Source organism: Kryptolebias marmoratus, linkage group LG22 (assembly GCF_001649575.2).
Source record: "Kryptolebias marmoratus isolate JLee-2015 linkage group LG22, ASM164957v2, whole genome shotgun sequence".
Lineage (NCBI taxonomy): Eukaryota > Metazoa > Chordata > Actinopteri > Cyprinodontiformes > Rivulidae > Kryptolebias > Kryptolebias marmoratus.
Genome location: NC_051451.1, coordinates 16414638 through 16437444, shown reverse-complemented (window position 1 = coordinate 16437444; position 22807 = coordinate 16414638). Strand labels below are relative to the sequence as shown.

At 39.1% G+C, this 22807-nt stretch overlaps 1 protein-coding gene across 5 annotated transcripts in view; it reads right to left on the bottom strand.

Moving 5' to 3' along the window:
- The window catches only part of sh3pxd2ab (SH3 and PX domains 2Ab), a 55520-nt gene that overhangs the window by 22152 nt on the left and 10561 nt on the right, over positions 1-22807 (bottom strand). For 4 of the 5 annotated variants that reach the window (XM_017430300.2, XM_017430310.2, XM_037973735.1 and 1 more), the window contains exons 3-7: positions 19007-19082; positions 17596-17672; positions 15963-16054; positions 9842-9873; positions 450-578 (exon numbers count right to left, since the gene is read on the bottom strand). In XM_017430300.2, coding sequence (XP_017285789.1) covers positions 450-578; positions 9842-9873; positions 15963-16054; positions 17596-17672; positions 19007-19082 — 406 coding nt within the window. Of the gene's footprint in view, positions 1-449; positions 614-4509; positions 4531-9841; positions 9874-14345; positions 14352-15962; positions 16055-17595; positions 17673-19006; positions 19083-22807 lie in introns of all 5 variants that reach the window. The other variant, XM_037973737.1, reaches the window with a different exon arrangement.

Below are 22807 nucleotides of genomic sequence, written 5' to 3'. Positions count from 1 at the left end.
AGTGATGTATTACACATTTACAATTGTCAAACTGAATTACACATGCCCTAGAACTCCATCTTGGCCCCGACTCTGAGCTCTTTCCAGAGGTTAAACAGCTGACTAAGGGCTCCTCTGCAGCTGGCATTTGTAAACCCAGCATGTCTTGCTGGCTTTCCATCAAAGTGAGGTTGAATAATTAATATGAGTCTGGAAGACATTCCTCTTGCTAGAGGCAACATTCTGGCTCGCAGCCTAAACCAACAGTGGGAAAAAACAGGGCTGACTTCAGGCCAAAGTAAGTCTCCAGATGGGGCTGAGTAACAACTAGCAAGCTTTATACAAAAGAGGTGAAAGGGTTGAGTTTGAAAAAAAAAAGCTAAATATTTGAAGAACTGGATTCATAGACAAGTATGCCTGCTCTTCACAAACACATTGAACACATGCTGCTTATTGTTGTGCTTACTCACCGCTCTCGCTCTTCTCAATGACGTCGACAAGCTCGCCTGCTTGGAGACTGATTTCTGCTGGCTCTTGTTTCTCGTAATTGGCCAACACCACGTATTGTTCCAGGAGCATGGGGTCCGAAGCATCCAGACCTGGGGTTGATGGAAAAAAACATGCTGTCAGCCAGCTGCCAGCCATAGGTCCACGAGAACGACTGCTGGGCACTCGCTGTGCCATAGGCCACTTTGTCTTTAGAGCTCAGCCAATCACAAGATTCAGTGCATCTTCCCCACAGTCTAGCCATAGAGCTGTATCCCCATCCAGCCCAACATCAGGGGTGATGAAGATGCTAAAAGTTGAGGAAGAAAGACTGCAAAACGTGAATGATCGAATCCATTCTGTTTTTACAGAAGTGCCTTCATCCTCATTCAATAGAGACGTGTTTAGATGAGCTGATGTAGGTGAACACAGTTTAAAGAAAAGCAGCAGCAACAGAGCAGAAGGAGTTGTAGCAGAGGCAGGAGAGGGAGCCGAAGCCAGCTGAAGACAGGACAGAAGAGTCAGAGAAAGAGTTTCCTTTGGAAAATAAACCAACTGCTGAAAAGCCTCCTTCTCCTCAGTTGGGGCTGGAGCTGGAGGGAGAGTAGGGGGTTGTGTAGGCCAATCATAAGAGTCGGCACTCAGGGCCTTAAAAAGAACCAGATGAAGGGGCAGGAGTTTTGCTCAGAGGGATGGACCCGTGTCTCTGTGAAACACTAGAGCTCTGACTGCAGCACATAGCCCAGCGAATGAAACTCTTCCTCTCACTGCTACACCAAATTAACCATATAAGCACCAGCAGTGGCTTAGTTTTTTACTTGGTTTGTGGCTGCATTATTAACAGGGTCAACACCCAACTCCACACCAGACTTTGGTTCATAAAAAACAACACGAGTGTCATGTTTTCAATTAAAAAGTTGTCTAAAGAACACACTGCAAACCGTTAACATCTATGACACTTTTTTGTTGTTGTTGCAAGTGTCAGGCTCCATTAACTGAGCAAAGCTAAAGCCTTAATCATGACAAATGTTTAAAAAGCAAAAATCATAGTTGAACGAACTGAAACACGCGTCAGCTGGAATCCAGACACAAACCAGCTGACACTCAGTTCACATATTAACAAGAGCTGCTGCTGACCACTGAGTACAAAGCTGCAAACAGAAGGAGCTTCTGTTTACTCACTTTAGATTCTCTCTGGTTTCTCTGATACCCATGCTGCAGCAGATACGTACAAATAAAATACTTATATTGTTAGGACCATTCTCGATTTTAGAGGTGGTTTAAATAGCTTCTAGACTGATTGCCTGCATTATTTTCAGAACTTATTCACACCTGACGCCAAAAAGCAAAGGTTGTTGCCCATGTCTGTGTGTGTGTGTGTGTGTGTGTGTGTCTGTGTGTGTCTTTTAACAAAATATCCCCTTTAACCCACAGTACAAAATTTAATGAAACTTTCAGAAAGTCATTATTTAATATTTAAATATACAACTGATTAACTTTTGGAGTCAAGCCAATTCAACATGGCTATCACAGCTAATTGATATTATCCAACCCACAAATGGCTATAACCCAGGCAGTTCTACAGATATTGAGCTAAAATTAGATTTGGTAGTAACTGAGAGTCATTCATAACACATACTCTGAGCGTAACATCCTACAGCATTGCATGGGATCATGCATAAAGTTATTTTTAAGGTTTGACCAAAACGGTTATAACTCATTTCTCAACACATTTCTCAACATAAGATGTTCTTAGTTTAAAACTTTGGCATGAGAGGTGGAGGGAGATATGCATTCCTTCATGCAATGCTAGGCATTTTTTTAAAAGAACACTGCAGTTCAAAAAAAAAGGAAGGTATGGAGCTTAGAAACTAAAAGACTGAGATAGTTTGACTAAGCTGCCTTTCATCCAAAAGGACAAACTGGAGACAGTCCCACAAACAAGGGATTAGATTTCCACGAAATCTGAAAAAATATTGTGCCTTAAATTCAAGGAATTCCTGCTAAAATGTCAGGAAACTAATAACTCAGAACGATGAACTCAGCACCATCAGCATCTCACATGCTAAAACTGCCAAAAAGTCTGACACTGGATTATTGCGGCTGGCCTGTGGTTTATGATGGCTTATCTGTGCAAGATGTTCTGACAGACCTCAGAGCTGGATTCAGAAACAATCATAGGAACCTATTTATGCACCGACTTGTTGATCCTCGTGAAATAATATGGCAGCAATTACTTTATTTCCAATTTAGCTTGTCAGTATTAATAGAACTGGCTTAAAGTAATTCACCGCTCAATTAACCCTCAGCACAATTAGATTTGCGAGTGAAACTGAGTGCTTTTTCTACTCCACATTTAGGACAATATAGTTTTTTTTTATAACCACCTACCACCAAAAGGCGAAGGACGTGCAAGAATGTTTTTTCCTTTGTCTGTGTATGTGTGCATTTGCTAGCAAAATACCTCATAAACCATAACACAGATATTAATGAAATGATCAGAAAGTAATCAGTGGATGCACATGTACAGGTCTGTTAGGAAACTATATCTTGAAAAACAAGACATGATTTAATAAAACTTCCAGACAGTAATCCTTCGATATATATCTACAGCTGATTAATTTTTTGAGTCAACCTGATTTAAGATGGCCCCCACAGCTGAACAATTCTAGCAAACACAAAAATGGTGATAAACAGTTCATTTTTCAGACATTGAGCTAAACTTTGATGTAGTCATAGCTGAATAACAATGATAAATATCTCAAAACTTCCAAACAGTTTTATCACAAAAGAATAGAAAACCCATTTGTCAACAAGAGCCATTGTGTCATAAAGCCATGGTCTATGTCTGTGTAAAAATGTAACTTTCTGACACTCAAAGTCAACTACTGCTGTGAGTGAGATGTAAACATGAGACCTGAGGTGAGCGAGTAAAGAGCCTGTCAGCAAAGCCAGCAGACCTGAAAACACAAAAGCTAATATTTCGGCTTCGTTCAGGAAATGAAATGTTTTGCAACAGCAGGAAGACGGAGCCAGAACAAGGAGAACATGTGTGAGAAAAATGAGGTGAAACAGCACTGGACAGGATGTAGGTCTAATTTCAAATGACAGCCAGGAACAGAACGAGCATTAGAAAAACAGCACAAATCAGGATTTTAACCAACTGTAACACTTTAGTAAAGTTTCAACAGTTTTAATCCGTCAATGTTTGAAAACAATATGATTCATCTATAGCCAAGAACACAGGTTCCCAAAAGTAATAAATGAGCGCATAAAACATCCAGCTTTAGAGAATTATCTAAAAAAAAAATAGAAGGCTTTAGATTAAAGGCCTAGAATTCCTTGATGAAACGCATATCACCCACTGTGTTTTATGCCAGAGATTTCAAATAAAATCATTAGCTGTAGGGACAGACTTAGAGCTGTTTTGGTCAAACCTTGTACAGGACGTTATGTGTGATCTCATGCTAAATTGTGAAGTTTTGCAAGATTTGTTAGTGCTCAGAGTATGTGTTAAAGATAATTCTCAGCTATGGCCAAAGTGACCATCTTCAATTAGGGTGAATCCATAGTTAATCAGTTGTACATGTAGACTCTGATTACTTTCTGAGTTTCATTAAACGCGGTTCAGTGGTTCATGAAATATTTTGCTAACAGACAGACATAGTTCACTCCAATAGTTATTGGGAATGTTTTAAAAACAAGTCTTGCACAATCCCTCTGTGAGTATGGGTTGTGAATGATTACTAACACACCAAATCTTTAATCAATATCTGTAAAATGGGCTGCGATATAACTATATTCATGTTTTCTAAAGTCACTTAGCTGTGGCAGCCATCTTGAATGAGGTTGACTCCAAATGTTGTTGATGTACATCCAATGATTATTTTCTAAAAGCTTCAATAAAATCTGTCTTCTTGTTCATGAAACATTTTTTAAACATGACTGACTTTGACTTTCCTGTATTTAGATATTTCTTGCATGCACAAAATATACCATGAAAAGCATTTATTCTTTTTAAAGAGCATTTTCGTCCTGGCTAACATCATGTTTCGCTGCGAGCCACTTTCTGTCTTTATCTGTCCACACTCGGATTTATACATTTGCTTCCTGCTCCCACCCATGGGCTCCCAGACGTCCTGAGTCCATCCAGTCCCCCCACCCCTCCCCGCCTCTCTCACTCATCAGCTCCGTCCAGAGACGATGACTTCTGAGAACGTTGCAATAATTCATCATCAAGAAAAGGAGAACAGGAAGTGTACGTGCAGCCCTGATCTTTCCGAGCCACCTTGTGAGCCCGGGGGTAACTTTCTGTGAGCAGATTGTTGTTTAAGAGGAGTAAAATTTGGCAACGCGTGATGCCTTTGTTTGGCTCATCAGCAGCAGATGTGCAGCTGCATCAGAAGGGGACGCAGGACTGCTGTGCAATGTAGTACAGATGCACTCGTGTCATTGAATCAGTATGTGGCCCAGTAGGACGGGGGGGGCAGACCACAACTAAATACAACCAAAATCCTCTTACCGTAAGAAAGCCTTAAAACAGCTGTTCAAAATTAATAGAATAAATGTATCATCTCCATGTAATCTGCTAATTAGCTCATATATCAGAGGTCTGTGGTATACATGTAAATCATTAAAAAGATGGAGATTCTTAGTAAACATTCAAAGTTTTCATTATCTTCAAAATACCTAAAACATTGGCAGAGCTGTGGTTTGGAATAAAGTTAAATTTTCCTTGGATGGATGGATGGATGGATGGATGGATGGATGGATGGATGGATGGATGGATGGATGGATGGATGGATGGATGGATGGATGGATGGATGGATGGATGGATGGATGGATGGATGGATGGATGGAACTCAACAAGGTGCTTTGAACCTCTGCAGATAATACACTACTGGTAACTGGTAACTACTGGTGACTGTAAAGCAATATAACATCACTTTTTATTTTCTTTTTTTTACCAAAACAGAATCAGAAATCCACCAAATTTAAGGGCACACATCTGCGATCTCCTTCCCACACAAAACAGTTTTTGTGCTGAACACTGTTTTGCGCTCAGCTCTGCCCTCAGGGTGGGAGTTCAGTGTAACAAATGGTCACTTATCAGAAACAGAGCCGCCTGTATTGGGTCTGCTTTTAGCTGCAGAGGGGGCGGAGCCTCCACACAGCCACAGCTCAGTGTGCATTCACTTCGCTTTTGATGCACACTTTAAATTTTCAGCTAAACTTCTGCTAACCCACAGAATGAATCTCCCAGGGGTTGGCAAAAAGGAACTGTTGTACTGTTTCTTATTTAGCAGAGACCAAAAAGATGAAGCTGTAGAAACATCTGTCTGCATTTGCCTCTCTGTCTGCTTGTGTCTGTAATGAGAAGATGGAGCCCAGAATATTTCAAAGCACTCTTGTCTTCACAATATTCTCTTCACGTCACATGTCAATGCTTTATTCTTATCCAGTTAGTTGAAGACATCTTCATGACAATCGAGTGCCAACTGACCGTGCAATACCTGTTTTTAGGATTTTGCTGTTAACTATTGGAGTGTCTGTTAGCAAAATACCTCATGAACCTCAGGTTGGATTTTAATGAAACTTTAAGAAAGTAGTCAATGGGTGTACATCTACAACTGATTGGCTTTTTGGAGTCAACACAATTCAAGTTGGACAACCAGGCCAACAGATTTTTTGAAACATAAAAATGTCTAGAACTCTGTTAGTTTTACAGATATTAAGCTAAAGATTTAGTGCCCTAGTAGCTGAGGATCATCCTCAACACTGTGAGTCACCACGTCTCGTGAGATCTTGCATGTGGTTTCGCAAAGGTTGAAATTCCTTGAAAGAGTCCTTCAAGTAATGCTAGGGCTTTCATTAAAAATAGTAAAAGTATCAGGAGAAATTAGTTACATAACATAATGACCAAACCAATGTGGAAATAATAAAACATATACATATATATTAAACATGGGTCTGAAACAAACCCCCAGCATTCAAAAACGTTTCAGTGAGAAAGAAGCTACAGAAATAGTCTTTAGTTGCTGAAATGATTCGAAAAAGGCGATTTGCTTTAATGATTTCCTACTCTGGTTTAAATTACATCCATCTGCAAACACAAACACGCAGATCTCCTGACCCACCCTCAGACTCGTTATGAGATTAACCCTTTCCCTTTGACAAACACATAAACACACACAGAGACTCACAACTCCGCGCACATATAGTGTACTCTGCTGTATAGACACCGCAGGCCCCCGAAGACTCGCAACTCCAACAAAAACATTAAGTCTGCACACATGAACGCACTCCTCCGGCCTGCGCATCGACATGGTTTCCACTTGCCACGTAAACTTCTTCTCTCCTCCAGCTGTTTTTCACATGCACTACACCCCCGAGCACTCCGCTTCTTTTTTTTTTCCCTCTCCCACTCAATTTCCGAGCGTCTTCTGCTCATCTGACTTCCACTTTGACATACGGATCGAGATAAAAATTAATGCTTTGAAGACGATGCGGGATTTCTGAAGCTCAGCGTTTTGCAAAGAGAGAGGCGGCTGATCCTGTTTGAGTTTGTTGTGACAACACGTCTCTTCATCAGTCTCTGTCATCTGACAGTGGTTTGTGCTAACAAGCAGACTATCAGCGCTGAACCCTGACAACCTATTTATATGCTGAGAGCAGATAGTACGTCTTTCTTTGGAGCCATATGAAGACAGACGCACGGCTATGATGCACAGCCAATATTGGACTGTTTTTAACCACACGAGGGACAAATTGAAGTCATAAACAATATATGACACATTGATCTGATTCCTATTTTAAAGTTTGACAGATTAAACCTCAGTATACATAGCGCAATTCCAAACCGTCTACCATCAAATCTTCACAATGAAAGGCCTAGCATTCTTTGAAGGAATGCATGTCACCCCCTGCCTTTCAACTTGCACAATTTATTAGTGCTCAGAATATGTGTTGGGGATCAGTCTTAGCTACTGCCCCACCAAATTCTTGGTCAATATCTGTAAAATTGACTGAGTTGTAAGCATTTTCTGTGTTTTTAAGGTCAGCTGGCCTTGGCAGCCATCATGATTTGGACTGACTACAAAAGTTAATCAGTTGTAGATGTGTATCCAATGATTACTTTTTTGCACGCTTCGTTAAAAGTGTCTCAGTGGTCCATGGGATATATTGGTAATAAGAACTTGAACGTGTGGACACGTATACAAACACAGACAAAAATATTGTCGTCCATCTTTGCCTTTTAGCAACGGCCAAATAAAAAAAGGAAAAAGAAAAAACAATAAAAAACATATTCTTAGCAGCAACAAATATGACGGCAAGGCTGTTATTAAAACAAAGGCAATCGCAGTTTATCAGCCATGAGCGTTTAGGGTTGCGATGTCCCTGAGATTTCCTCCGCTTGCCAGGTAAACATACTTGAACCTCTAACCACTTGCAGTTTTGTGGCAGCGAGCTGCGTTCTCCGTTTTGGCGCAGAGGCTCAGGAAACTCTTATGTTAGACCTGCACCATGTAATTATGGAAGCCATAAGCTGCAAGTACAGCACAAATTCACCACAGACTCACGGCACTTTATCTGTTATCCTGCTATAAAGGAGAAACATCGGCCTACAACCACTAACGTCCAAGGAAAGGGGCAGCTGGAGTGAAACGAAAAAAATCTGACAACGACCCAGGACTGTTGAACAGCTAGAATCCTATCTCTTTTTTATTAACATTTTATGTAGAATTGGAGTTGTATCAGATAAACTGTGCAGGGGGGGTTGGACAGAAGTGGAAGCCAATGTAATATCTTGCACAGAGTGAATGCAGGCTGCACACAGCTGAAATAAGACAAATTTTCCATTTCGCTATGTGGATGGAATTCCCTGTTACATAAAGCCTCAATACCATGGAATGACTAATGAAATAAGGTAGGGGGTCTTATATCATTTGGTGGCAGCTCTGGGACAGGTTCTCCTCAGAGCGTATCATCCACAAAATATGTCCTTATTTGTCATATTCTGAGACTTTTCTGGCACAGCTAAGACAGAGGCCTTCATGACTGTGGCTGGTTGTCGACGGGATGGCCGAAGCAGCTCCATCCAACTGCAGGCGTGTAATTTAGTAATACATGTGGGTATTCTGAGACTGCAGCCGTGCACATACAAATATACAAAAAAAAAGACTGCACAGCTGTTTGCTAAGCCCCTCTCATACTTTTCCTCCTGCCTCCTACGCTCATATCCCCATGCTCAGCTGAGTCACTGCACTCACACACACAAACACACACATGTTGATCCGACAGCTAATGTTGGCAGAGTAAACACAGAGGCACAAACAGGTGTTTCTCTCCCCCATGCATAATTTTTCCAACTATTTCATCATAATATAGTGTACGAGTATTTGGACAAGCTCGTTACCCTCCTGTGACATCATAATGATAGGTTACTTTGAAATTTTGATCATTAGTGCTTCAAAATTATAATAATTATGCTCCGTATTAATTAATCTGCAGCAATGTTTTACATAAAACATTACCTAAAATTTATATTTAGTGCCCATAGCCAATAGGTAAAAGGTAGGCAATAATGTTTTTGCCCATGAGTCACATATGCATGCATTCATGTGTCTTTTAGAAAAACATATCTTTTAAACCACTGGACAGATTTTATTTTTTTTTAATGAAACTTTCAAGAAATAATCTTTGGCAGTACCTCTATAACTGATTACCTTTTGGAGCCAACCCAATTCAAGATGGCCTATCAGCCTAGAAAGCATAAAAAATGGCTACAGTTCAAGCCATTTTACAAACACTGAGCTGAAGTTTGGTGTGATAGTAGCTGAGTGTCATTCACAACGCATACTCTGAGCATGAGATCATGCCAAAGTTTTTTTTTTTTTAGGTTTGCTAAAGTGGCTACAACTCTGTCATGTCCCATAAGATGATCTTAGTTTAAAACTGTGGCCTGGAAGCTGGTGGGCGATAAGCATTCCTTCAAGAAAAGCTAGGGCTTTAATTTTAGATTTGTTGAATGTATAAAAAAATTCTTTCGTCAGTTCAGATGACTGATCAAAATAGCAGCAACACTTCATATCTTCTGATTTGAGAGGCTGTAAATTACATTTATTTGAATTTGCATTTAACTAAAATCATTATTCTGGTATCAAAATGTTCCACTTTTTCAGATAGATTTACTAAACTTGTGCTTCCAAATCTTCTTCTTTAAGATGAGAACCTACAGCCATTACCCACAATGCAGCTCAACCACACTCCTTGGATTTGTTCTGTTTTTTTCAAAGTTTAATCTTGCAGCCATAGTAATAGAAAAAGAAAATTGGTTCAAATGTCACTGAGTGAAGACATGAAAGAGTTTGCTCACCTGATCTGCGTTTGCCGGAGCCTCCACAGTCTCTGGAAAAGAAACAACAGCAGAGCAGCATGGTCAGTTCGGGTGAACAATAACGCGGCTCGGTCAGTCCGGGAACTGATTCCAGCTGAATCTGAGCAGAGGCCATCCGGTCGCAGTTGGCACCCAACTAACCGGCCAAACCCTGGTTGAGAATGCCCGAAGAACTTGACCCACATCCAAAGGGAGGGAGTCTGGGTGGGACACATACTGATGAGTCTCGCAGAAAGCACGTCAGGAGTGGCAATGAAGCAGAGCATCAGCCAACGTGCTGCCATATTTGTAATGAGTATCTGTTCAAATTCTAAACATGAGAGCGACGCAGCTGCCTCGGTTTCACAGAAGGCTGCTTATTTACTTGACAACAGTATCATATCTCCATGTGAAGTCCTGCTTATGTTTGAAAGTGAAAGGCATCTCTCTGGAGCCCAGACTGTAGCAAAACACTAAAAATTAGATCATTAAAGTCAAAGAACTCATCGTGTGCTTTGACCCATGTAGTCACAGAGAGCCACGAGAAGTCTCACCAGGTTCATATTTACTTTAAACATCAGCATATGTCTTCAAAATCCAACCTTCAACAACCAAAAAGGAGTGCTTCAGATTTTTTTTCCCTTCTTTTTTTTACAAACTCACACAGTTTAAGGAAAGTATCGCATTGATTTGTTAACTATCATTTAGCACTGAAGCCCTTTTTTGTAAAAATAAATAAATAAATATTAAAATAAAGAAAACTTTTGCAGCAATTCAGAAAACTCAAATGAAAGAAATGAAAATGTTTCAAGGCATGTGTTTTGTTTTATTACCAAGACATGGAGTTACTTCTGTTTTAAATTTAGAGTGGGACATTTGTTGCAGATTTTCTTTTTCTAACCCAGCTCTATTTTCCTAAATGTTGATCTTGCGTTGTGCAATCGATGACAAGATACAGTATTGCATTTATATTTATATATATATATATATATATATATATATATATATATATATATATATATATATATATGAGAATGCTGTGTCAGCATTCACTAATATTTTCCTGTTCTTTTATTTTTCCACACATTTTTTGCAAATTAACTTCTGCATTCTTTTGTGCAATTTTAATTTGTCATGTACCGAAACATTCAGCTCATTCAGGAAATGGGTGATGTGACTTTTGGTTTTTATAACTTTTATACTTTTCAAGGTATTTAACTTCAGGTAGAACAAAAACTCCCCATAGACATATATTAGGATCTCTTCAATCCCTTCAAAATATTGCTCTCTTTGAAATATTCTCCAGCTACGGTTCTGCTAATTTTAGCTTTTAGCTAAGGTTTTGTTGATTTTAGCTTTTAGCTAAGGTTTTGTTGATTTTAGCTTTTAACTAAGATTTTGTTGATTTTAGCTTTTAGCTATGGTTTTGCTAGTTTTAGCTGTTGGCTATGGTTATATTTATTTTATTTTTAAACTACCAATCTGCTGGTTTTAGATTTTGGTTCTGTTTTGCTAATTTTATCTTTAACCTACCTTCTTGATGAATTTGTCTTTTAACTACTCTATTGCTAATGGTAGCTACTGTATTGCTATTGTTTTGCTGGTTTTAGCATTTAGCTACTGTTGTGTTAGTTTTAGTTTATAGCTGTTGTTTGGTTATTATATAGCTATTTTATTTTCCTACTATTTTGCTAATTTTAGATTTCACCTGTTTTGTTAGTTGTAGCTTTTAGTGATATAGCTTTTTTGCTACCGTTGTGCTTGATTTAGTTTTAGCTACTCCTCTGCTGGTTTAAGCTTTTAGCTACTGTTTGGTGTTCAGAATTTAGCTTACATTCTGATTGTTTTAACTTTGACAATTCAGCTGCAGCTTCTTCAACAGAAAACAGAGTTTTGTTGTTTGTTTTTTTTGTTTTTGTCTTTTTTAAGATGTTCTGTGTTGCATTATTATCACACAGAATAAAAACTGTATTGCCCAGTGTCACTCTAGTCTGCCAAGAAATTTTACAACAGTTTCAAAGTGAACAGAGTTTGTCAGAAGCTCTAAATGATAAATTCGTCATTAGTTACTCATTAAGGTGCTGTCAGTTCAGAATGAGCGATCATTCTTCATCATCCACGCTGCAGACACATAAATGAGGACGCTTCAGAGGAAGGAAATGTGTAAATATTTCAAACCACAAGACCATTTTAAGGGGTGTGGGCTGACTGCTCGTGCTCATTTAGGTATCTGAGCAGCAGAGGGAGAAGACTGATGAGAAGCTGAGGTTTGACACAGATGGAAACAGACACCTGGCTCTCTGGAGAGGCCAGCAGCAGGACGGGGACCACAGTTAGTCAAGGATATGAGCACATGGTTGGATAAATGTTATCCAACATTCGCTCGCAGTCTGTTCATCAACTTTGATTAGAAAACCTCTTATGGCTGTTTTGCAATGTTTATTATGGATTATTCTGCAAAAAAAATTTTTGTTTTTGGAGGACAAAACAAAACTAATAATTCACACTGACACCACTGGTACACGACTTCCATCAACGCTAAGTTACAAGTTGTGCTTAAATGAAAAGGTGAATGACTTAAAGACATCTAGTTTGTTGTAATGTAGTTTGATAATACTTAGTTTTAAAATGTCCAGCCCTAACATATTAAATAAAAAAACATGCTTATTTTTATGTGATTCTTACCTAAACCAAATCCACAAATAAATCATTAGATACACTTTGTTGAGCAGAAACTTAAGAGAAGCATTTTATTTTAGCAATATAACCCTCTGTCACGTTAGATAAAGTCATTTCTGGCCCAGGACTCCTCTGTTTCCAGATGTGTGAGTAATTGTGATACAGTTATATTAGAAGCATAGAAAACACATCTAATTTGAACACAAAACAGCCAAAAACAAAATGTGAAATTAGATCAAACAAAAGAAGAACTGTGTTTATACTTGAGCTCCAGTTTTAGTATTTCATTTTATTGTGCATGATGTGCAGAAATAGGTTAAACTGATACATATTTATTATCACAAGTTAAGGAGAGATATTTAAATGTGCAATTACTAAACAAGTTTATTTAAAAAACTGCATTTTATAACCAGAGACAGAATCCTGGGTGCTGAAAGACTGCTGCAATTTTCTGAAGAAGCTGAAACTGAGTTGGTAAAGCTAAAAGAAGCAGAACACTAGCTAAATGCTAAAAAAGAAGAACACTAGCTAAAGGAGGAAAACACTAGCTATAAGTTAAAATTGGCAAAAGGCCAGCTAAAAGCTAGAAAAAGTAAAATGCTAGCTAAAAGATAAGAGTAGCAGAACGGTAGGTAAAAGCTAGGGTATAATAGAAAGACAACAAATAGAGCAGCTATGCTGAAGCAGATTTCAAAAAGAAAATATTTTTTAAGAAATTAAAGAAATCTTAATGTATTTCTAAGTTGAAAATATTTGTAAATAGACTTAGATATTTTTTTTTAATTGTAAAAGTCACAAAAATCATAGCACCCATCTGCTGAATGAGCTGAACGTCTAAATAAATAATTTACTAACATAGTGCAATGTACACAGAAGTAGTGAGATTGCAAAAAATGAAAAAATTCGGACAAATTAAAAAAAAACTGAAGAGCAAGAGTGTGAATGCTGAATCGGCATTTTCACAATAAACACAGACTTTGTGCAAAACATGCCTGCAGTTTACGGTTCACCGCTCCCATTGTATGACATTATTGTTTTAGAAGCTAAGAATGCAAATTGATTTCTGTGTTTGTTTGGCCAGAATCTGACTGGGTGGAGATGAAACTGAAGCTCGGGGAGAAACGACGAGGAGAAAGTAAATGCCTGACCCGCCGTGCTTGCTCGTGACCCTCAGCACAAACACAGAGGTGGAGTTATATCCCTCCCCGGAGGAGACAGAGTGAGCACACAGCTTTGGCTCTGTGTGCTCTCCTTTCTGTCACCAGTAAAACCCAACAGTCAGAAGGAAGGCTGTGTCCACACGTTTTATATGTTTAAGAAAATGGGCCCGAGCCTTTTGGGACACATTTCGCTGTGTAAAAGTCAGGAGATGCTCATAACCTAAACACATGGAGGGACAAAATACCATTTCAAATTAAAATTCAGAAGAACGTGTGATAAACTTGACAGATTGCAGCAAGTACTTTTTCTTGGCCTGTTTTAAAAAAGGAATGTGTGAAACATTTTTCAACCAAAGCATGGAGCAGCAGATTCAGTCCTGCTTCATATCTCCGTTAAGGAGACACTCCTGCGTGACCTCAGATTTACCTCTGCGGGATTAACCTCTGGCTCCGCGGTCAGTGGGTCGACATCATCGGGCAGCAAATCACTGTGATAAGGCAGAAGGGCCGACGTGTTTCGTGGAAAACGTGCAACAGGAGGCTTTGAGTGAAATGTAACAGTGCTGCTACAATACTACAATTGCTCAAGTTTGCAGCACAGCTTGGCTCTGATTGCCGACTGACATCAGTGTCAAAGAATGCTTGTTTGACCACGAATCAACCACTAATCACTCCCCTTGTGCTGAAGAGCTGATGTCATATTAACCTTTAGGCTGCAGAGAAAACAGACTTTCAGACAAATGCAGTCCCACACGACTCAAACTAATTACCTCGTAGTTGTAATATAGGTATGTTGTTAAACCTATGCTATTATTTAGTTATAATAAGAATTAGGGACACAACTATAACCTGAGTTAGTAAAACAGAACAAAAAGAAGCGTGTATATGAATACATGTATGTGCCAAAAGTTGATATTTCTACAATTTGGATACAATACTAAGGTTTAAACTAAGTAAACTACATTAAATTAAGAGAAAAATGCATCCCCCAGTGATTGCATGACTACGTGACAAAGAATAGATTCTAAGTCCAAAAACAAGTTCTTTAACTTTCTGCATGAAGCTAGAAACTGTGGTGGTTAGTCCTTTTTATTCTTGTTAGATTAGTTTTATTTCAGTTCCAGAGCATTTATGTAACACAAAACAATATCAATTAATTTAACAAAGAAATCCAAAAAGCCCAAATAAAAGGAGAGCAAAAAATGCTTTTTTTGTGACTTGTACATTTTGTTTACACAAACAGAGCCCAGTGATTCCGAGCATTTTTCAGTCACTAAAAGGCAGGAAAAACCTGTTTTAAAAGCCTATTAAGAGGCGCCCTCCAGTGGTGACGTTGCGTTACTGATTTTATTCTTTGTTGAACATTAGATGGCAGTGTTGGATGCAGGAACCTTGGCAACAATAGAGCCAACAAAACGAGATTCTGCTTCACTTAGGAGAAAATGGTCTTTAAATCAAAACTGATGAGAGGAAAGTTAAGCTAATTTTTGCAACACATTTTTCAAAAGATTTAGGAAAAACTGTAATCCCATGCTTTACAAACTTTCAATCACAATCTTGACCTGTGATCTGAACCACTTGAGAATTAAAGAGCTGATAGTCATTGAAAGATGCAGCATAAGTGAAAGAGAAGTGGTAGGACTTTTAGACCTTGACGTCTCAGTTTAAGCTGCACTGGATCATGTCTAAGACAACATGAGGCCCTCACTTTGAATGCATGGGTACTGAGAGATCACTTGAGAGCTTTCTCACACAGTTCCTTAACAAAAGTAAGATCCAGATTTTAAAGAATAAATTCACATTTTAGTGAAAGTCTGTTGTTGTTGTTTTTGTGGGGAAGTGAACATAAATGAAAAGGACAAAACAAAATGAAAACAAAAAGTAATCTCGCGGCACGCCTGGGCTGTAATTACTCCACTCTGACTCCGAGCTGAATATGACAGATGACTTGACTGAGAGCCTTTTCTGCCCCGAGACTTGAACTCGTCGCATCTCCTGACACCTCTGATCCTTCCTCATTTGCTCTGGCATCAGATGTCACCTCGCTGAAATCCTTATTAATAAAAACGCAGGGCCTCCCAACCAGAATCTATCAATCATCTCAGACAAAGCAAAGACTGCGGATCGGGACGCGCGAACATGAATGAAAGGTCCCAGCTGCTGAGCCGCACAAACACGCAGACAGATTTTACAACCCACCAGAAGGCAATGCTGGGGGTTTTTACAGCTCAGAGGAGAAGCTAATGCTGAATACACAGTTCAACACAGTTCCAGCTACTCACTCTGTAGGAGGATTCAGGTCCTCTGACTTGGTTTCAAAGAAGTTAAGAACCTCTTCACTTTGGGAAATGGGGGTAGGAAGTTTCATCAGAGCCTGTGGGAAAGAAGAGATATATGCTACTGGTTAAAACACAAATGAAACAACAAGTAAGCACTACCCCAGTTCTGAAAAAGTTGAGATGTTGTGTAAAATATAAATGTATACATAATGTAAAACCTTGCAAATCTTATAAATCCACCTTTTATTCACAAGGAAACATAATAAACATAAACGTTTCAACTGAGAAATTGTCAAATTAAAAAAAAAAAGGTAATTTTGAATTTTATTGCAACAACACAATGCTAAAGAGCTGGGACAGGAGCAGCAGAAGGCTCTGAAAGTAAGTGGTATGAATAACAAACAGCTAGAAGAGCATTTTGAAACTTGTGGTCAGTAAGAGGAAAAGACCATTTCAGAGGCTGCATCTCTCAGAGGTTCACCAGTCTGCAAAAACCACTTCTAAAAGCAGCTGGAAAAAAAAATCAAAAATTGGAAAACGTTGACACCACGTCCGCCGTATTTAAAAAAAGGGGGGCCATCCAGCCTGTTATCAGCACTTAGTTCCAAACCCTGCCTCTCTGATGGTATGGGGGTGCATTAACGCCTATGGCATGGGGAGCTTACCCATCTGGAAAGGCACCATCAAATCAGAACAGTATATACAGGTTCTTGAACAATATACTGTATATTTCATAAAGACAATCTTAAACACTTCATCTATTATAACAGTAAGGCTTTGAAGCAGAAGAGTCTCTGCCCTGAACTGGTCTGCCTGCATTCCAGACCTCTCACCAATTAAAAATGGATTCATCGTGAAACAAAGACCCGGGATTATTGAACAGCTGGAATCCTACATCAAAAATTAAAAATGACCTTCTTTTTTTTTTCAAAAAGTTTACACTTTCCTAGTTGAAACATTTGGTTTGTTTACCATGTTCCAATTTGAATAAAATATCGGCTTTTAGACAAAATTTAGAAACCTTTTAGCTTGACACACGTGGCAATAAGTACCACTTTCCTACAGATCAGAAGACCAGCCGGAGATGGGTGGCGGGTGGGGAGGGGAAGGAAGAAGGCTTTGGGTCGAGAGAGAGAGAGAAAGGGGGGGGGGACAAACAAAAGAAACACACAGGGAAAGGATAGTACAAATGCAGTCATATGAGTTCAAACTACATTTCAACGAAACTGTCACCCAACTGAACTTGAATGAGGAAACACCATACTTGACAGCTTTTCGCTTATATAAGAAATTTCCAATAAGCAAATTATTTGGCAATACATCTGTCCCAGATTCCTTTCTCTGACTTAACACACGCATCATAAAGACGCATCTGTTCGCACTACTGTACTTCAAAAGTGTTGATTCGTCTTTATTCCCGCGTGTGCCCTACTTCCCTCGTTTCCTCTGAAAGCTGCCTATTTACATCTCTGACAGGACGTGACAGAGCAGACAGAGCAGTTGCTTTCCTGTCGAGGCTGGCAGAGGAGATAAATTTTGAGGCCTGCTTTGTGGCAAATATTCAAAAAAAAAAGCAGAAAGAGGCTCCTTGCAACCAAGGAGGAAGTCTGAAGATAGGACAGTAAGTCTTACTCACTTTGCAGTAATTATCCAGGTGCTTCAGTCTTTTCACAGCTACATCTCTGACGTGGCTGCGGCGAAACAAGACTTTCCCTGGAAAGAAAAAGAGCTCCGTCAGATAAATAGAAATAAAAATAACAACAACTCTAAAACCTACAAATATACTGTTTTTGTGGGGGTGGGTTTTGGAATGTGGAGTTATTTGTCCTTCTGTTTATTTGTCACTCATTGACTACGGTAGTTTTGTTCTCCTAGTCAAAAATAACCACCTCAGTCTATTCAATTATAAATGTATGATAATACATACATATATTTAACTAATGTTATGACATTACTATGAACAGATATTTAGATCTTTTGTTTGTTCTTTTATAGGCCTCATAAAATGAGGTCTGTATCAGTGATTACTATGTGTTACAGTTTATCATTGCATTTGTTATTAAATCATTTTATTCTTTTCAATAGTGGCACAAGCACCCCAATAGCAGTATATTGTTTGGTTTTTGTGATACCACACAACGAACTTTATACACCAGAGATGCGAGAAATGTTCTACATATGACTGAAACAATGTCCTTGTGAGAATGCCAACAGCTGTGGTTCACCTGGGGGAAAGATTCCCACAGGCGTCGCCATGGAAGCCTGAAAAGGGTGGCGGAGTGCGTGTGTGTTTGTGTGTGTGCTGGGTGGAGTATATGTTCTGCTGAAGACTATTCTGCACACCTATTATCTCACATTCATTTCTAATGATCAGTCATTTCGAACCAGGAGCGCCACACGTGCAACGAAAATGAACAAAAACGATCCAGATTTATTTTGTTTATTTGTTCAGATGAAGAAAGTAAACTTTCTCTTTTCAAGGACAAAACTTCTAAAATGGTTCGGTTTAACCAGAACAGATTAAGGGTTTAATGAATAATCAGTCTATCATTGAAAAAATTCTATAACCAGTGACACACTGATACAGTAGTTACTCAGTAATAGATCTTTAGCACCTAAAAGCTTGGATCTCACAATACAGCCTCCTTATTTTCTGTGGCTAAGAGAATACAGCTCAGCTCATGCTGGGCTTACAGAGATCCAAACAGCACAGAGCAGGCTGGAGCCACAAAGCTGGTCTAACAAAGGATCTCTTCACTGCTCTGGCCCACAATGACTTTATCAGATAAGACAAATCCTTCTCAGCTAAAACCTCCTACTGACATGGCTGACCTCAAATTGATTTGGCCTGGGTGGAATATGGAAGTTGATAAAACAATGCGACGGGGCAGGCCATGCTTCGGAGGACGTAGGAGCACCAACAAACAGCAGTCTCCAAATTAAAATGTTTCACAGAAATTCTAAACCCCGCAGTAAGTTGTTAGATCTAAAGCAGATGGTGATGCTGGGAGTCGAACTGAAGAGTTGCAGGTAGTAGCATTTATCACCTGGCAAAAAAGGAATGATTCTCTTTTTGGGGTCCTTCTGTCCTCCCTCAATTGGGAATTTGTCGAGGATTCGCATCTGTAAAAAAGCAACAGATAAATGGAAAGACAGTCAAAATACCAAAAACTATACACTCTATAGAAAGAAGCTTTTTTTTTGTTTTAATCTAGCATAAGTTCATTGGTAAAAGCAGGAAAAACATCAGCCGCTGCCCCTAAATTTCAAATATTTCATCACCTGTGTTCAGCTACAAACATTTTCAGATTGATTACTGGCTCACCAGACAAAATTACCTCATCCTACCCTTAAAAGAAAACCTAAGACGCTAAAAAAACAGTACAGGTAATCTGACTAATTGGATGGTATAAAGCTAGCATGTGTCTGCTCAGACGTGAATGCGTCCATCCTGTACAAGCACACACGTTGTGTATTTTGAATAACGAATGAGCAAAATGTGTCAAGTGTGTATCATCAACCAAACCTCTTCCTTTTTTTTGTAAATTACACCCATGACAGAATCCTCCAGTAACACCGGGCTTGAAAGCCAGATATAGCCCTGCCTTTGTGTGTTACGCCTTGCCTTTTTACAGATGTGCTCTGTCAAACAGTGAAGCGCACTCGACTGCGAGGAGGGGGACCGTGAGACCAGTCTCAGTCTAGCCTGAGCCAAAAAGAACCAGGTGGACAAACAGAATCAAGCAAAGCTGGATCCAGTCTGTCTGGACCTGTAGGAGGTGTTTGTAGGACTCCGCCTGTAAGAAGTGGTTTGGCTTCTCATTTTGTGGTTCCTCTGCTGACTTTGTTAAATCTCAGACTTTCTTGCAGGTCATGGTACTTCTTCCTCCAGTGAACTGCTTTGGAAAAAAAAAGACTGTGTTTTTTGGGGGGCAAAGCAAAGGGCTGACCAGAAAGAAAAGTCTTGGTTAACCAAACCTACAAATATGCAGGATAACAAATCTGACCTTGCTAAAATTAGAGTCTTTTGCTCTTAAAACTTAGAAGGAAAAACATGAAAAAATTCACACAAACCAGAATGTTTGTCTTTAAAATACGATGGGAATAACAGTTTTATTGCTTGGGGTGAAATTTCCAAAGATCCCTGTTGTTTTAACAATACATTGGCAACTCTGTTGTTTATATGACACATAATGCTTCTCAGCTGAAAGAAGCCTTACACTCCCTCTAAGACGGGAAAGTTCCCACAACGCTGACAGAGAACCTTCTCATCCCGAACCGAGGATAAAATCATCCCCTCAAGACCTGCCTGGATAAGATGACAGACCCACAGGACAGGTGTGAACGCTGTTTCTATGGTAAAAGCTGGACAACTTGGAACAAAACTCCAAGAGAAAATAATTCTCACATTTCATATATCTTTCGATTGAGGAATTAGAGACGCTGTGATTATTCACCATTTTTCTTCTAGACTCTTTCCAGGAAACTCCAGTGTATGAAAAACTGTCCACTGGGAAAACAAACCATGCAGGAACAGGTGGTATGATGTAATCCCTTTTTCTTTTTTTTATAGCCTCTTTTTGCAAAAGTTATAGTGTTGTGAATAAATTCTGGAAGGCCATTAATTCAACACACAATAAATATTGAAACACCAGGAAAATGTGAAGCAGCTTTGTTAAACAGTAATGATCGCCAGTTAAAATAGTTCAACTTAACTGTGGTCCGATGAGTAAGTAGGAGGGATAAAAAGAGACTGAACTTGTAATTAGACAAAGAAAGTCCTTTGAAAGGAATCTGAAACTGGGGGACGTGAGGAGGAATGTTTGAGTAGGAAAACAATCTGATTCCATTTCTTGGTTGTTATTTGACGCCTACTTGTTGGTTGTTTACTGCAGAAAGATCACATTGTTCAAGATCTGTCTCAGATTTACTTGGAGAGTAATCTGAGACAGACTACCGTCGTTCCAAAAATCTTCAGTTATTTCCGAAGAACGCCCAATCAGTTGACCTCAATTATAAACTGAAGTTAACATTAAAAGTTTTGTGGAAGTGAATTCACAGGTCTGCTGCTGTGTAAAGGGTCTTCAGAAGGAAACAGTTTTTCCAAAACAATCTTTTTATTTGTCATTCCTAAAACTAGCATAGTACTGTTTCAAAAAAAAATGAAATTATCCACAGGGAAATACCAAAAATGGCACCACGAAACGACCTGTACGTGGAGATGTAATTCTGCCTTCATATGCCAAACATAGGGAAAAAAAGGCGTGGAGCATGCAGTCAAAAATGTACACGCTATGTGCAAAATGCAAACACAACAAGAAAAAGAGGACACCCTCAGGTCGTAGGTTAGATTAGAGGTGAGGCTCTAACGTCGTAGTTGTTTCGGGGATTTTAAAATTCCATTTCTGTGTGGACTCAATGCTGAAACAATAAAAAAAACCTGCGTATTCACAAAAGATGTTCCCATGTGGACAGCCTCTATATGTCACTGTTTGAGGTCAAACACTCACATCAGTCACAAGTTCAGATAAAGACCACCACAAGTATAAAGATAAAAATGTAAGTTGAATATGGACTTAGGAAAAATAGAGCCTGTCAGAATTCTGCTGGTTACGCAACTTTGTTTGAGGCTTGTGATTCAATACCGGCAGCTACTATCATAACAAACACAAATATCTGGCTCAGCAACTTGATACTGAAAGCATATTTAGAGTAAAGAGCTTCAGCTTCAGACTTTTTCTACCATGTTATTCATCAGAAGTGTAAGGGTAAAGAGTGGAGTAGCCATCCTTTCAATAACATTTAAATTTAAAGACTATTCTTGACCATTTCTTCCCTCATATGCCAGCAACTTTTGCTAAAAAACACCTTTTAAACCCCTATCTTTCATCAATAATGTAAGTCAGACAAATAGCAATGTAGACAAAGCAGAGCTGAAGGTGGTCCAATTCGACAATCCAAAAACAAAACAAAACAAAAAAAGCCCAGTAAGGGATTTTTGAAGAAGCCTGTGTCCAAAAGGAAATCGAGCCAGCTTGCACGCTCCACAATCCTCCTGTGGCATGCTGCACTCCGTCCACTGAGGTTGAAGGGTGAGTAAAGGGGAGACCTCACGAGTCTGACACACTGACCAGCTCAGTTCTGCCCACGTCAAACATGCGCAGATGAAAAACACCACCTTTTGGATCTGTGCTGAAGGAACTGCGGCCTCGGCATTATTCCGATGCGAAAGAGAATAAATGTGAGCGCTCAACTCTGCGTGTGCGTCACAAAGAGACAACTTCATGTAGGTCAGCAGAAAAGACAATGAATGAAAGCATCAAAAGCTCTAGTAAAATACTGATGGGATCCTAATAAATAATAACTGCTTCCAGAGGAGTCTTTATGAATCATGTTAAGTGCAATAAGTGAGGTCTGAAACATTAGCACTAAGTGCAGGTTTGGAAAACCACGGAGCAATAAAAATTGATTCCACATCTTTAAAAGACAAACAGTCAACCTGACAGTTGTTGATGAAGAGTTTTATAAAACAAGGTGTAAAGTGCTGAGTGATAATTGACGCTGTCTGTAAGTCAAACCTTGTGATGTTTTGTTGTTGTTGTTGTTGTTGTTGTTGTGAATAATTGCTCTTAAATGCATTTTTGTCCACACCTTGCTAACCTAAAACCATTGGCTTTGCTATAAAGAGTCAGAAGAAAATAGTGGGTGTCAGTTTTACATTCAAAATTTTGATTTTCTATTGGCTTTCTATTTTGCTTTGAATTATTAGAATCTTTTATTCACCCTATGTTTTTAGCATTATCCAAAATCTATCCATCCATCTATTTTCTGCCACTTATAACTGGTCC